The 13274-nt window shown below is 38.8% G+C and overlaps 2 protein-coding genes across 3 annotated transcripts in view; one reads left to right on the top strand and one right to left on the bottom strand.

Annotated features, from left to right (window-relative positions):
- COL6A6 (collagen type VI alpha 6 chain) overlaps window positions 1–8317 on the top strand; it is a 165890-nt gene extending 157573 nt beyond the window's left edge. The window contains exon 37 of the mRNA XM_045503667.1: window positions 7714–8317. Coding sequence (XP_045359623.1) covers window positions 7714–7906 — 193 coding nt within the window. The 3' untranslated portion in view covers window positions 7907–8317. The remainder of the gene's footprint in view (window positions 1–7713) is intronic.
- Window positions 8318–11256: 2939 nt separating this feature from the next.
- Window positions 11257–13274, bottom strand: part of PIK3R4 (phosphoinositide-3-kinase regulatory subunit 4) — a 79598-nt gene continuing 77580 nt past the window's right edge. For both annotated transcript variants that reach the window (XM_045503642.1, XM_045503643.1), the window contains exons 19-21: window positions 12977–13065; window positions 12558–12666; window positions 11257–11826 (exon numbers count right to left, since the gene is read on the bottom strand). In XM_045503642.1, the coding sequence (XP_045359598.1) occupies window positions 11656–11826; window positions 12558–12666; window positions 12977–13065 (369 nt within the window). In that variant the 3' untranslated portion in view covers window positions 11257–11655. The remainder of the gene's footprint in view (window positions 11827–12557; window positions 12667–12976; window positions 13066–13274) is intronic.

The following is a 13274-nucleotide window of genomic DNA, read 5'->3' as shown; positions in this document are numbered from 1 at the left end:
GGCTGGAGCCCCGCATGAAGCTCCACACTGATGGTGTGGAGCCTGCTTGAGATTCTCTCTCTCTCTCTCTCTCTCTCTCTCTCTCTCTTTCTCTGCCCCTTCCTCTTTTTTCTCTCTCTTTCAAAATAAATAAGTAAACTTGTGAAGGAAGGAAGGAAGGAAGGAAGGAAGGAAGGAAGGAAGGAAGGAAGAAATTAAAAATGGGGGCACCTGGGTGGCTCAGTCAGTTGAGCCTCTGACTTCGGCTCATGTCATGATCTCGCGGTCTGGTCTGTGAGTTCGAGCCCTGTGTCAGGCTCTGTGCTGACACCTCAGAGCCTGGAGCCTGCTTTGGATTCTGTCTGTCTGTCTGTCTCTCTCTCTCTCTGCCCCTCCCCCACTAGTGCTGTGTCTCTTAAAAAGAAATAAATGTAGAAAAAAAATTTTTCTTTCAAAATGGAACTACCCTGTGATCCAGCAGTTGCACTACTAGGTATTTACCCAAAGGATACAAAAATACACATTCAAAGAGGTCCATGCACCCCGGTGTTTATAGCAGCGTTATCAACAATAGCCAAACTATGGAGAGAGCCCAAATGTCCATCAACCAATAAATGGATAAAGAATATATGGTGTGTGTGTGTGTGTGTGTGTGTGTGTATGTAATGGAATATTAGCCATTAAAAAGAATGAAATCTTGCTATTTGCAGTGATGTTGATGGAGCTAGAGTGGATTCTGCTAAGCAAAATAAGTCAATCAGAGAAAGACAAATACCATATAATTTCACTCATATGTGGAATTTAAGAAACAGACTAATATATGGGAAGGTGGGGAGAGAAGAGAGGGAAACAAACCACAAAAAGATTCTTAACGATACAGAGCAAACTATGGATTGATGATGGAGGCGGGGAGATGGGAGGATGAGCTTAGATGAGTAATGAGTACTAAGGAAGGAACTTGTGATGAACCCTGGGTGTTATACGTAAATGATGAGTCACTGAGTTCTACTTCTGAAACCAATATTGTACTGTATGTTAACTAAAATTTAAATTAAAAAGGAAATAAAATAGAAATATAATAATTGTAAAAGAAAGAGAATTAGGATGAACAAAAAACAATAGTTCACCACAAACACCTCTGCTAACGGAACTTCTAAAGTATGTACTTCAAGGAAAATGAAAATGACCGCAGAAGGAAGAGCTGAGATGCAATAATAATAAATGATCAAAATTTGTCAATATTTAGGCAAATCTAAATGTTATATTTTAAGTAATAGTAATATCTAATTTGTAGGATTACAAAAAAGCTGAACTTATTAACAAAGGTATGAACACAACATATTTGTTGGCACCTAGTGGTTTAACAGGAAAAAAAGTACTAATACTGCAAATATTAATAAATATTTACTAAACTTGAAATTATATACTGAACAATAACATCACCTTTTGTTACTTAAGAAAATGAAGTTGAGCCTTAAGGGTAAAGAAGATGATACTGAAAAAAGAGACAATAATATACGTCAGCGGGAGATAAATGGAGTTAAAGGGTTCAAGAGTTCTAGGAACTTGAATAGTTTGGTCTGGCAGTTAGGCTACTGAAAAACTTAAGACTCTCTTAAAAATTCATTAGAAATTTTGATGGCACATGTGGAAAAAAAAAATGGAAAGTAGCTAACTACCAAAAATGTAGTGTGGGAAAATGGAATAGAAACAACAGCATGATAAATAGTAGGCTCTGGCTGCCAGCAGAGAGCCCAGCACAGGGCTTGATGTCACAGACTGTGAGATCTTGCCCTGAGCTGAAATCCAGAGTTGACAGCTCAACCAACTAAACCACCCAGGTTCCCCAATAAATAGTTTTTTTAAAAATAAAAAGGCAAGAAAGGGGGGGAGGGAAGACAAGTAGAAGGCAGAAAGTAAGACAGCAGGATCAAATCCATTTAAATATAGCAGGAGTCATAATAAACATAAACAGACTAAACATGCCAGTTACAGAGATTGATGGATTTAAGAATGAAAATAAAATCCAGCTATACTTGTTTTCAGTTATAGAGACACGACCACAAAATAATGACATGGGAAAAGCTGAAAGTAAAATTATGGAAAAAAATACACCAGGCAAATATATTTTTTTTAAATAAGCTACAAACTTAATATATACTGCTATATGCAGAAGACGACATATACAAACCTAAAGATAACCATAAAAAGAAAGCTGGAAAGGGTATTTTAATATCAGAAAAAATACTCTTTTAAACAAAACCATTTTGGTATTTTTTTAAGTTTATTTATTTTGAGAGAGAGTGGGGGAGAGAGAGAATCCCAAGCAGGCTCTTCACTGTCAGCACAGAGCCTGATGTGGGGCTCAAGCTCACCAACCATAAGATCATGACCAGAGCCAAAATCAAGAGTTGGATGCTTAACCGACTGAGCCACCCAGGTGCCCCAAAATAAAACCATTTTGCAGGAATGAAAAGCTAAATGTTCAATTCATGAAGAAGATATAACAATTCTAAATTTCTAAGAGGGTGTTAAAATAATCTTAAAATATACAAAGTGGAAATTGAAAAACTACAAGGAGAAATTGCCCTTGAACTGTCATCAGAGTTGGAGATTTCAGTACATAAGTTTGAATACTGATCAGTCAAGCAGACAAAAATGAGTAAAGATATTAAAGACTTAATCATAACAAACTTGAATTAATAGGCTCATTTAGAACCATTCATAGAAAAATGAGACATTCTTCTGAAGAAGACATGAACATTAACAACTGTTGAATCAAAGTGGAGAGTTTACTAGGTGTTCATTGTGCAATATTTAAAAAAAATTTAATGTTTATTTTTGAGAGAGAGAGAGAGCCTGAGATGGGTAGGAGCAGATAGAGAGGGAGACAGAGAATCCGAAGGAGGCTCCAGGCTCTGAGCTGTCAGCACAGAGCCCGATGCGGAGCTCGAACTCACAAACCGTGAGATCATGACCTAAGCCGAAGCTGAATGCTTAACCGACTGAGACACCCAGGGGCCCCTCATTTTTAACTTATCAAGCAGGTATCAACAAATCTGTAAGAATGGTGTCATATGATCCAAACTGATCAGAATTCAATTAAGTTAGAAACTAATAAAAGATATTTTTAAAGTGTATACATTTTTAAATTAAAATCACATTTCTAAATAATGAGCTAAAATTATAATGAAAACTTTAAAATATTTAGAACTGTATAATCAAGAGATCATATGTCAACATTTATGGGATATGTCAGAAGTCCTTATTTAGGAAAGTTCATAGTCTTAATTCTTAGGGAAAAGTTTAAAACTCTAAAAATTAATGAGCTAAACATTGCTCTTGAGATGTTATAGAAGAAATATATATATATATATATATATATATATATATATATATATATATATGCAAAGAAAAGGAATAAGAGAACTTTGTGTTTTTTAATTAAGATATTTTTAAGAGTATCAACAAAGGCAAAATTTCTTTTAAAACTTAACAATATACATATATAGTTTTTGCATGTATGAAGTTTTTCAGAATTAGAAATAATTGAAGTAGTTAAGAAGTGTGTTTCAGTGGAAAGCTATGCTGTACTAACACACACACATGCTACCCATCTGAGTGAAATGAAATATGTACCAGCCCTGGGGAATCACACTTAGGCACATGTCTTGGACAGCGTGCCTACTTTTAGTGTGCACTGTCTGCATTTCTGTGCGGTGGTCAGGGCCAGAGAGAGGCACTCCCAATCCAGATGTCCCAGCTCCAGAAGCTCTGAGAAGACTCTGCCTCCAGTCTCCTCACCTCGCTGGGAAGCAGGGAACTGTCCAGCAGCAAATGCTGCCTGAACTCAGGCCTAGAACAAGCCTGTGCAGTCAGTCCACAAAGAGCAGGGCTCCCCCTGCTGCAGGTGTCTGGTAGCATGGAAAGGAGCTTCCCATTTGCATCTGCACTGGGCTTCATCTATTTTGTAAATGGCTGTAACTGTCAAAGGCAGATGCGGAAGCGAGCCTGTATGAATTAAAAGGCATTTTTTGGAAACCATTCCTACAAATGCATTTTGTTTAAAGATCAGTATAAGTGGAGGAGATTCACAGTGCTTTTGGACAGACTCTTCCCTCCCCCCGCCCCCCTCCTTTCTCCACATTGCCCTAGATAGACTGGAGGCTCAGCTTCTCCTATGTATCTGAAATGGTGAAATGACGGGAAATGGCTGGGGCATCAGGAATTGAGACATGAAATCCAGACTGCTGTTGAACTCCCTGATGGTGCATTAGCCTGGGGCACCGTAGGCCTTCTCTGAGTCACCAAAGACTGTAATAAAAGGTAAGGAGCCACACAGCTAGCTGCTTCTGAAACTCCCTGTCTGAGCCTTTCACGAGAAGTGAGGCAGAATTGAGCACATGACTGAGGGAGTTGAGAATGCCTGCGAGGCAAGCTGCCTGCCATAAAGGTGACTTGCCATGTCTCAGAATGGTGCGCGAGAATTAGATCATTCCACTGTGAGATTTGTAAGAAATACAGGTAGAAGCTGGCTCTTATCAGATGGAAAAGGAAGGAACCGAACACAAGCAACCAAAGAGACAGATGGCCAGTAAGGGTGAGATTGTAGGGCAGCCTCTTTTTAAGTGCTTAGATCTGCTCAGAGACAATAAAAGACAGAGAGCCACCTGCTTATTGCTTCATCCAGTCAGGGGAGCTCTCGTGCCAGACTTCAAAGCGGTGACACACCAGAGCCAGAACAATCAAATTGTAAAAAATGGACACAGTCACCAGTGCCATATGAATAATACATCTGTCGTAATTCTGCCTTCCAAAATCTGTGTTTTAGACACACAAGATGAGCATTAAAAAAAGTGTCTGGAAATAGAAGCAGTCTTGTCTGTGTTTTCTACTCCAGCACATCCAGTCAACTAGTAAATTTAGCATAGCTGACTCCCGATTATCTGCGTAGATGGAGGAATCTGTGATCACAGAGAACTGAAATCTCCAATTAGTACGACCCACCTCATTTTGTCTAGCCGCCACGTTTCCACAAGCTTTACTGGAGTTGGGCACAAGATGCAAAATGATTGGCTGCATTTCATTCCTGTTTCTTACCTTGACTGCCTGTTGTGGAGTTACCAATCGGTAAAGAAGCACCTCAATAATACGGAGTAAAAGGAAAACCAGAAATTCTGATTCCCAAACAGGGTAATCAAATGATTCTTAACAGATGCTTATCAAATACAAGCTCCTGTGTACAACTGTGGGGGAAAAAATTCAGAGATATTGTATTTATCATGTTCAACACTTTTGAGAATAAAAGTATTGGAGGAAGGAAAAAAGATAGCAATGTCATGCTATAGAAGCAGTTAGCAATTTAACAGCTTTTTCTTAACAAGGAAGAAGGATGAAAGAAAGATAACTTACCATAGAAAGGATCCAATGGAAAGGGGAAGTTGGCGGAGGGGTGGAGAGACCAGTGTAGATAAAATAAACCCGAGACATAAAAACAGTGTGCTCCAGACTCAGAAGAATACATACTCCATGATTGGTAGAGATGTTCTGTGCATATAGACAATTAAGACTTTGGAGAATTTGAGCTCCTAATATTTAGTTCTGGAACTAAGAAAATAGAAGAGCAAAAGTGGGAGAAGGTGTGAGAAAACTGTATTTGCACTAAAATTTAGCTTTCTTGGTAACTGGGAGAAGTTTGCTGATCAGCTTGGTACATTCCTAATAGCACTGATGGAAGTGAATGGAGATACACTTTGGGATTGGAGTTTCAGAAGCCCAGACATAGAGTATATAATGGCATGGTTCTCTGTTGGTTTAATGTCTCTTTCACTTCTCTCATTATAGAGGCAAGAATATGGGGAGGGGGAAGACGGAAGGGTGTGCACATATGCATGCATGCATGTGTATGTGAGGCAGAGAAGTGTAGTAATTTTAAATTCTTTGTCTTTTGCTTTCTCATTTTCTAAATATTTTTCTTTTCATGAGAGATCAGATTAAAGCTGATGAAAGCAGAAAAATCCAAATATGAAGCAATGGTACTTATAGTGAATACTGGTACTGTTTTCCTGATTTCAATGTTTTAGAGTTCTCTTGACTCTTCCCTTGACCACAATACAGCAAATTTGTGAGGCTTATAGGTACTGATAAGCCTTCTCATCTTACGCTACCAGGCTCTCACACATTCATTCTAAAAATATTTACAAAGAATTTATGTGCCAAGCTCCTCCTACCTTCGTAGCTGTCCAACCTGCCCCAGGCCATCTGCTTTCCTGTGGTTCTGCACCCATATCCAGATGCTCCTGATAGCATGACATTTTTCATTTCACTTTCTTATTCCAAATACCTTGATAGTTTTCCATAGTATCTCAAATTAAAACCTGGTTCATTGGAAGTAACACAAAGCTCTTACTATCAGACGGTTGGGTTAGTCTCAGTTCTGTCCCTGATGTTTACCTCTGTATGTGCTATTTCCTCATCTGTAATCGCCAGAGCACCATGGTAACTAGTCTAGAGAACTTCAAATGTTGCTCACAACATAGGTTGTTTTTATTCCCATTCTACACCTGAGGAAACAAGAATCACTCTAGTTAAATGATTTTCTCAGAGCTACTCAGCCAGTAAGTAGAGGGGCTGGAATATAAGATGTTTATGGATCTAAAGTTCTTTCCAACACCTCCCTGTAAAATAAGGTTGCCTGAAATGCCTCCCTCCCTGAGCTGTCCAATACAGTAACCACTAGCTTTCAATTAAATGAAATTATAAATTGAGTTCCTCAGTCATGCCACATTTCAAGTGCTCAGTAAACATATGTGGCTATTGGCTGCCTTACTGGTCAGTGAAGATTATAGGACATTTCCACCAGCACGGTTTTATTGAATAGGTTAGAATTGTAGTATTTGGCTTCTGTGATTCCTTGACCTCTCAATCTGGCATTCAAGGCCTTCCAGAGTCTGACCCCAGCTGTCCTTTTCTGTTGAAATATTCATGACCCCCAAACTCTTTATGTGCCTGCCAGACTGGGCATAATTTTTATGTCTCCCATTATATGTAACAGTGCCTTCCATAGAGAGTCAACATTTGGATGGATGGATGGATGAACAGATGGAAGAAGTGAAGAATGGATGGATAGGAGGGAGGGAAGAAAGGAGTGGCATTCATTCATGTTTCCATTAGATAAATGTTTATTGAGTATCCACTATATGCCTAGCTTCTAAGGTTCTTAGGATTGCTAGGATTACATGACATGGTCTTGTGAAATTTTCTGCCTGGGCAGGTAGAATAGAGGAGAATACATCACAAAGAAATTTATAAATAAATAAATACTCAGTGATGTGTTATGAAAAAAGTGAGCATATTGTGCTGGGCATCCAGAAGACTGCAGCCTGGGAGAAGAACTATAGATACGGTCATCTCTAATGAGGTACCATTTGACTTCAAATCTGAATAATCAGGGACCAGCCATATGAAGTTCTGGGTGGAACATGTTCTATAAAGAAGAAACTTTGCTGTTGAAATGATCTTGATACTGTGACCAAATGTCTCCTGTCTTATTCTCAGCTTCTGTTAGATCTGCCCAGAGTAAGTCTTCAGTTTCATAGTCTTAATAAAACTACCCTGAAGGGAGGGTGTAGCAAGGAAGGAGATGACAACATTGAGGAAGATGGAATTAACATAGTCTATTAAAGTAGAAATGGCATTTATCTTCTGTGATGTTTCTCTTCTTTCGTTGTACAGCTTTGTTCTTGGATCACATAAAGCTGCTCTCAGGGATGCATTGCAGAGAGCCAGATTCTTTCAAGACAAAAAATACCTTTCAAGAGTAGCAAGAGGCAGCAGAGACGATACTGTTCAAAATCTTATCAGAAACACACCCCATACCTTTAAAAATGGAAGAAAGGTGATAAAAACTGCTCCAAGACAACAATGATAAAGGAAGTGCTTGAAGGATTTAGCCTTTGAAAGGATGGTAAGCCTCTGGTTTTGAGTAACTCAGTTCACTGCCATTAACTATGGACAACTTTTATTTGGATATGCAGCCATATCCAGAGGTCCACTCTGGAGGGCTGGACAAAACACGGATTGTAGATTATCAGGCAGCTTGACCCCTGGCATTCGTTTCTTGTCCATTTCTTTGAGCATTCCTGATAATTCCGGCACTCTGATACTTTCAAGGACTTATTAAAAGATGGAAGAATGAAAGAAATGTTCTGAAAAGTCTAATAGAGGTATAATTTGAAGGTAAAATTTAAACATATATATATGAGCCAGTGTTAATTCTTTTGATTGCAGGTGTCTGTTCAGTCCACTTTCTTCAAACCAAGATTTTGTTTTCTATTTAGTACTGTTAAAGGCTCGTCTGTTTAACCAAAGGTTAACGTTCTGAGAGACCCCAATATTTACATTTCGAAATCGATGCTTCTGTGTCAATTTTGATAATTTGACTTCCCGTGATGCCATTTAAATACACCACTGTCTCTGTGTAGAATGGCTAACCTTCACATTAGTGAAGCCACACCACAACATTCTGAGAAACTTGTGAATTCCCCCAAAACATAAATAACTGCTTTTGAGCCGGAAGTTCCCTCATGATATAGAGAGCCTCGTGCCTGGCCATTTTTATGGGCTTTTATTCTTTACCATTATTGTCATATATTATTCTTTATTAATCTCTATATTCTTTAGGCAAGAAGAGTCAAGACAACTTGTCATGGGTGAAGCTGAGTTACTTTTACCCATCAGGTAGCTATTTAGTCAATGGTGAACAGTACCAAACAGGACTGACCGAGATCTAGAGTCTTAAATGTGTATTGAGTTTGGAAAAGATAAAGTTGTTCATGTTTTAAGCCACAAATCCATCCGGGGCTGCAGAGATGTAAAGAGATTAGAGTAAGTTAAAGCAGGAAGGGTCTTGGAAGTGCCTAGCATCTAATAGCATTCTGACAGCTTGCTCCTGCCTCACCCCCCCATCAGGATCACATAACTCTTAACCTTTATGAAGGGCTAATATTTCCAACAACTAAATGCGAGAGTAGCATTATTTGAGACACAATGTTTGGACCTTACCTCCAATTCTCAGAGCTGGCTCCAGTGTTGGTAACTATGGCCCTGCTTGGCAGAACCTCTCTTCAGTGGGGGAGACTTTGCTTGGACGCAGGGGGCAGGCAGATGGCTACCGACACCTAAGACCAGTAGGTGATTTTCTTTTCTGTATCACTCTTCATAAAAGCTAGGAAAGAAGGGTCACCTACGCTGTGTTTTAAAACCACTTCTGCCATCCGTACTCGGGCAATTCCATAGAGATAGCTCCCAATGTCTTCAGAGGGGGAAGGAGTTAAAATGTCACATTCATACTCAGGAAATAGAGAAGAATAAAGCACATCACGTTTCTTCATATCCTAAGTGGTGCTTCGGAGTTTAGGAAAAATTTATGCTTCAAGTAGAACAAATTGATGAGCAATATTTAAAAGGTATTTTAAAAGGGATTTTTCTGGTTAACTTTGGATTAAGCAAAAACTGCTATTTACTGCTAGAAATACTTTTAATATGTATTTGTCTATTTTTTTCTGCATTGGTAAGTAAAATACACCAAAAAATTTTGCCCTTGGTAATTGAGATTATTTTAGCAGTTTGGGTCTTTTTAATCCTTAATAGATGAAGGATCTAAAACATACTATAAATATTAAGTTCCTTTTTAAAAAATTCCTTAAAAAAAAAAAAACATTTTCCATGATTCACCTCTTTCTCCTAAAAGGGAAAAGCAGCAAAAATAAATAAAACCCTATTTAATTTTTTTTTTCTTTTTTTACACTTACTCATTTTTGAGAGACAAAGTGTGAGCAGGGGAGGGGAAGAGAGAGAGGGAAACAGAATCTGAAGCAGGTTCCAGGCTCTGAGCTGTCAGCACAGAGCCTGATGCGGGGCTCGAACCCACAGATCGTGAGATCATGACCTGAGCCCAAGTCGGATGCTGAACCGACTGAGCCACCCAGGCGCCCCTAAATAAAACCCTATTGAAACCAAGACTCAATAAGCAGTGGTCCTTCTTGGTTTAAACATGTAAATTAATTGACTCTAAAAGACATGCCTCCTATTATCTCTGTACTTGAGCTCTGAATCAAACATTAAAAAAAAAGTCGAAAAAAAGATGCAACTTCAATGTGGCATCAGATTGTAACTAACAATTCAACCAAATGACCCCTTTTTTTAAGGGGAGAGTTGAAGCGGGAAGAAGAATGGATGGTGGCAAGATCGGGGGGGAAAGGACTACATCTCCGTCGGCCCACTCCATTCTTCCCCTCAGAATGTTGATCTGTGGTGTGGCTTCACTAATGTCTCCAGGCTTGAAGCCCTTCTCAGCTCAAACAAGTGTCCCCCAACCTCTGCAGACATTCAATCTAGAAACCCCACAGATATGGTCTTTAACAGACATGAAGAGAAACAGAGGCAATGTAACATGACAATGTCAGATTTGCAAATCCTACTGCTCCCCTAGGCTATAAGGCCTCATTGACATCCAGACTCCTCAGACCTTTGTGAATGACAGGGTTTTCTGATGAGTTTAGACAGGTAAACAAAACCAAGTGCACTGAATCATGGAGCCATACCTATGCACTGTCATGTACCATAACTGAATCATATAATTACAGAAAATTAAGGTTTTGAAGTATTTAAGTAGTATTTTCCCCTGAGTCAGATTACTTTTTGGTTTACAGACTCATGTAACTAATTTCAAACAGCATAAACCCTTCTGCAAATGGAGGACAGTTAAATGTAGACAGAGAATTAAGTTCATGTACAAATAATAAGTGATAAGCTTGAAGGGTTTATTTTTGCGGGAAAGACCAATTTTGGTCTTTTTCGGGAAGTACAGATTTTTGGCATGTCTTTAACAACTTAATCCTTTCATTTTTCTTTTTCATGCATTTAATAAATAATTGACACTGGATAAAAGCAAGCCGAAGGGCCAACTTTCAGAATTTATACGAAAGCCTATAAAAAATAGTAATGGCCAAGGAGAGCCATTTTTCTAGGGTTGGTACACAGGAGATCAGTTCTAGTGCTAAATAATAAGGCAGACTGTAAAACAGGAAGAAAGAGATGACAAAGCAGAAAGAACAAAATACTGAGAGTCCAGAAATGTGGGCATAAGGCCTAGTTCTGTCGCCGATTCCTTGTGACATTGAGTGCCTTATTTCTTGAGAACAAATGCTGCTGGAGAGTTCATTCTTCTGCTAAAGTTTACTGTTAAAAACACCAAAAAAACACAAAAAACTCTTCAGATGCTTGAATACATTTTATTGGCTGGTTTGAATAGCAGTTTTAATAGCAAAAATGTGTTTACATTATTATAGCTTATGACCCATCTTTTTTAGTACAAACTTAGATCATAGAAGTCTTAGCATTTTAAATTCCTCACCTCTGTGACATATACAGTAGGAAGTCCCAGATACTGTTGTCTGGCTGATTCTTGCAGAGATAATGTGTAAGTACATTGGTTGAGTGCAACCTTCTTAACCACCTTGGATGGGATCTGTTTAATCATGAGACAGTATTATATAGAGACATAATTTTGAAAATGAAAGAACTGAATCTCACTTCTGTCCTCTAAAAATACCTTTGCTCTCAAGTTACAGTAAACTTATAACTTTATTACAAATTATACAGACCACTAAGTTTTCATTTCCACACCTTAACAATTCCATCTCTAGAAGCAGTTACAATGAAGCCCTGTGTTGTCTGGAAGGTGGCGATGTCTGTGATGATATCGTGGTGTCCCACGGGCAGAGACTCTGGGCCCCTTCGAGGGGTGTCATCACTTGGTCCCATCTTCTGCTTATTCTGAATCTCCTGTTTCATGGTTAAAAGTCAAGGAGAAAGCCAGAAGTTAAAAGCCTGTACCACACTGTACCTGTTATGAATATTGTTCTTCTGAGACAGGTGGTGGTTGTCTTTAAAGCTAAAACTTCCTGTGAGGTAGTCCTCCCTTCACAAAGACAAGGAGTAAAGAGAGTCCAAATGACCTTCTGTTTCCCATGAGTAGTGGCTTACAAAGAGGCCAATCAATAATCTGTGCAAATTACCTTTTGCCACCATCAAAAAAAAAAAGAGAAAGTATATAATAGAGGGGTGGATGTAAATATGTATCTGTCATAAAGGAAGCTTTCATTCATTTACTGAGCACCTTCTAGGACCCAGGCACTTTCAGGTATGTTACCTCCTTTGAAGTTTTTACCCAACTCAAGAACACAAGATTTGGAGTTCCAACAGCCAGGTCTGAATCCCCAGCTTTGCTGCCTACTACCTGGATGATCTCAGCCAAGTTACTTCATGGTGCTGAACTTTCTAATAAAGGTACTTCCTTATAAATTGTTGTAAGGACTGAGCAAGCGTATAAAGTGCTTGCTTCGAGCTAGGTACTTATGTGTGTGCCCTTTATATGTTTATTTACCTTAATAAAAGTTAATTTAAAAATCACAGAAAAGCCCAAAGAAAATAAATGTTCTTCTTAAATACTGCCACTCTTGGCCAAAGTCATTTGTGTGCCTATAGAAATTGAGAGAAAACAAGACTGCTTGTACCTGGACGACTTCAGTGCCTTCAATTATTTTCCTAGAGTAGGACACAGACGAGGAACTAGTACCTCCGGCAACAATGTAGGACCGCTCTGGGTAAGCCAAGTCCCAAAACCTAGGGAAGAGGAAGTAAGTGCTGATAATCTCAGGACGGAGGGAGGAAGTAATGGTCATGAGCTTACATTCACCAATGCATAACTTATTTTCTTGTGCCTGAGGAAAAGAGATTTTCCTAGCATAGACTAAAATTAGGTACAAATGAAGTATTAACAGCTATCTGTGCAAGATATGGAGGATGTTAAACATGACAACATTGCAAGTATCTAGAATAAGCACCCTAGTATTAACCACAGTATCCATCCACATTTTATTATCCTTCTCCTTTTAAAGGATACCTAACTACGTGCACTTATCAGATACTGTACCTTATTTTCATGTCTGAGCCAGCCGTTAGTAGGATGGGATTTCCATCTGCAGGACTACAATAGATACCATGGACACTGTGAGGAACAGGCTTAAAAGAAAGAAACAGGAATCAAATTAAAGACAGCAGTGTATTCCATAGATGGTGTCATTTCTAGTAACAAGTCAGTGGCAGTGGCTGCTGGGCACCTGGTTAACTGAAGAAATGAGAGACCATTTATGTATATCTTCTATAAGTGCATTGGCTTTATATCATTCTGAATAAAGAGGCAAAACCTGTTCAGCCTCTGAAAACTGCCT

This window comes from Leopardus geoffroyi, chromosome C2 (genome assembly GCF_018350155.1).
Source record: "Leopardus geoffroyi isolate Oge1 chromosome C2, O.geoffroyi_Oge1_pat1.0, whole genome shotgun sequence".
NCBI lineage: Eukaryota > Metazoa > Chordata > Mammalia > Carnivora > Felidae > Leopardus > Leopardus geoffroyi.
This window is presented reverse-complemented; position numbering and strand designations above follow the sequence as displayed.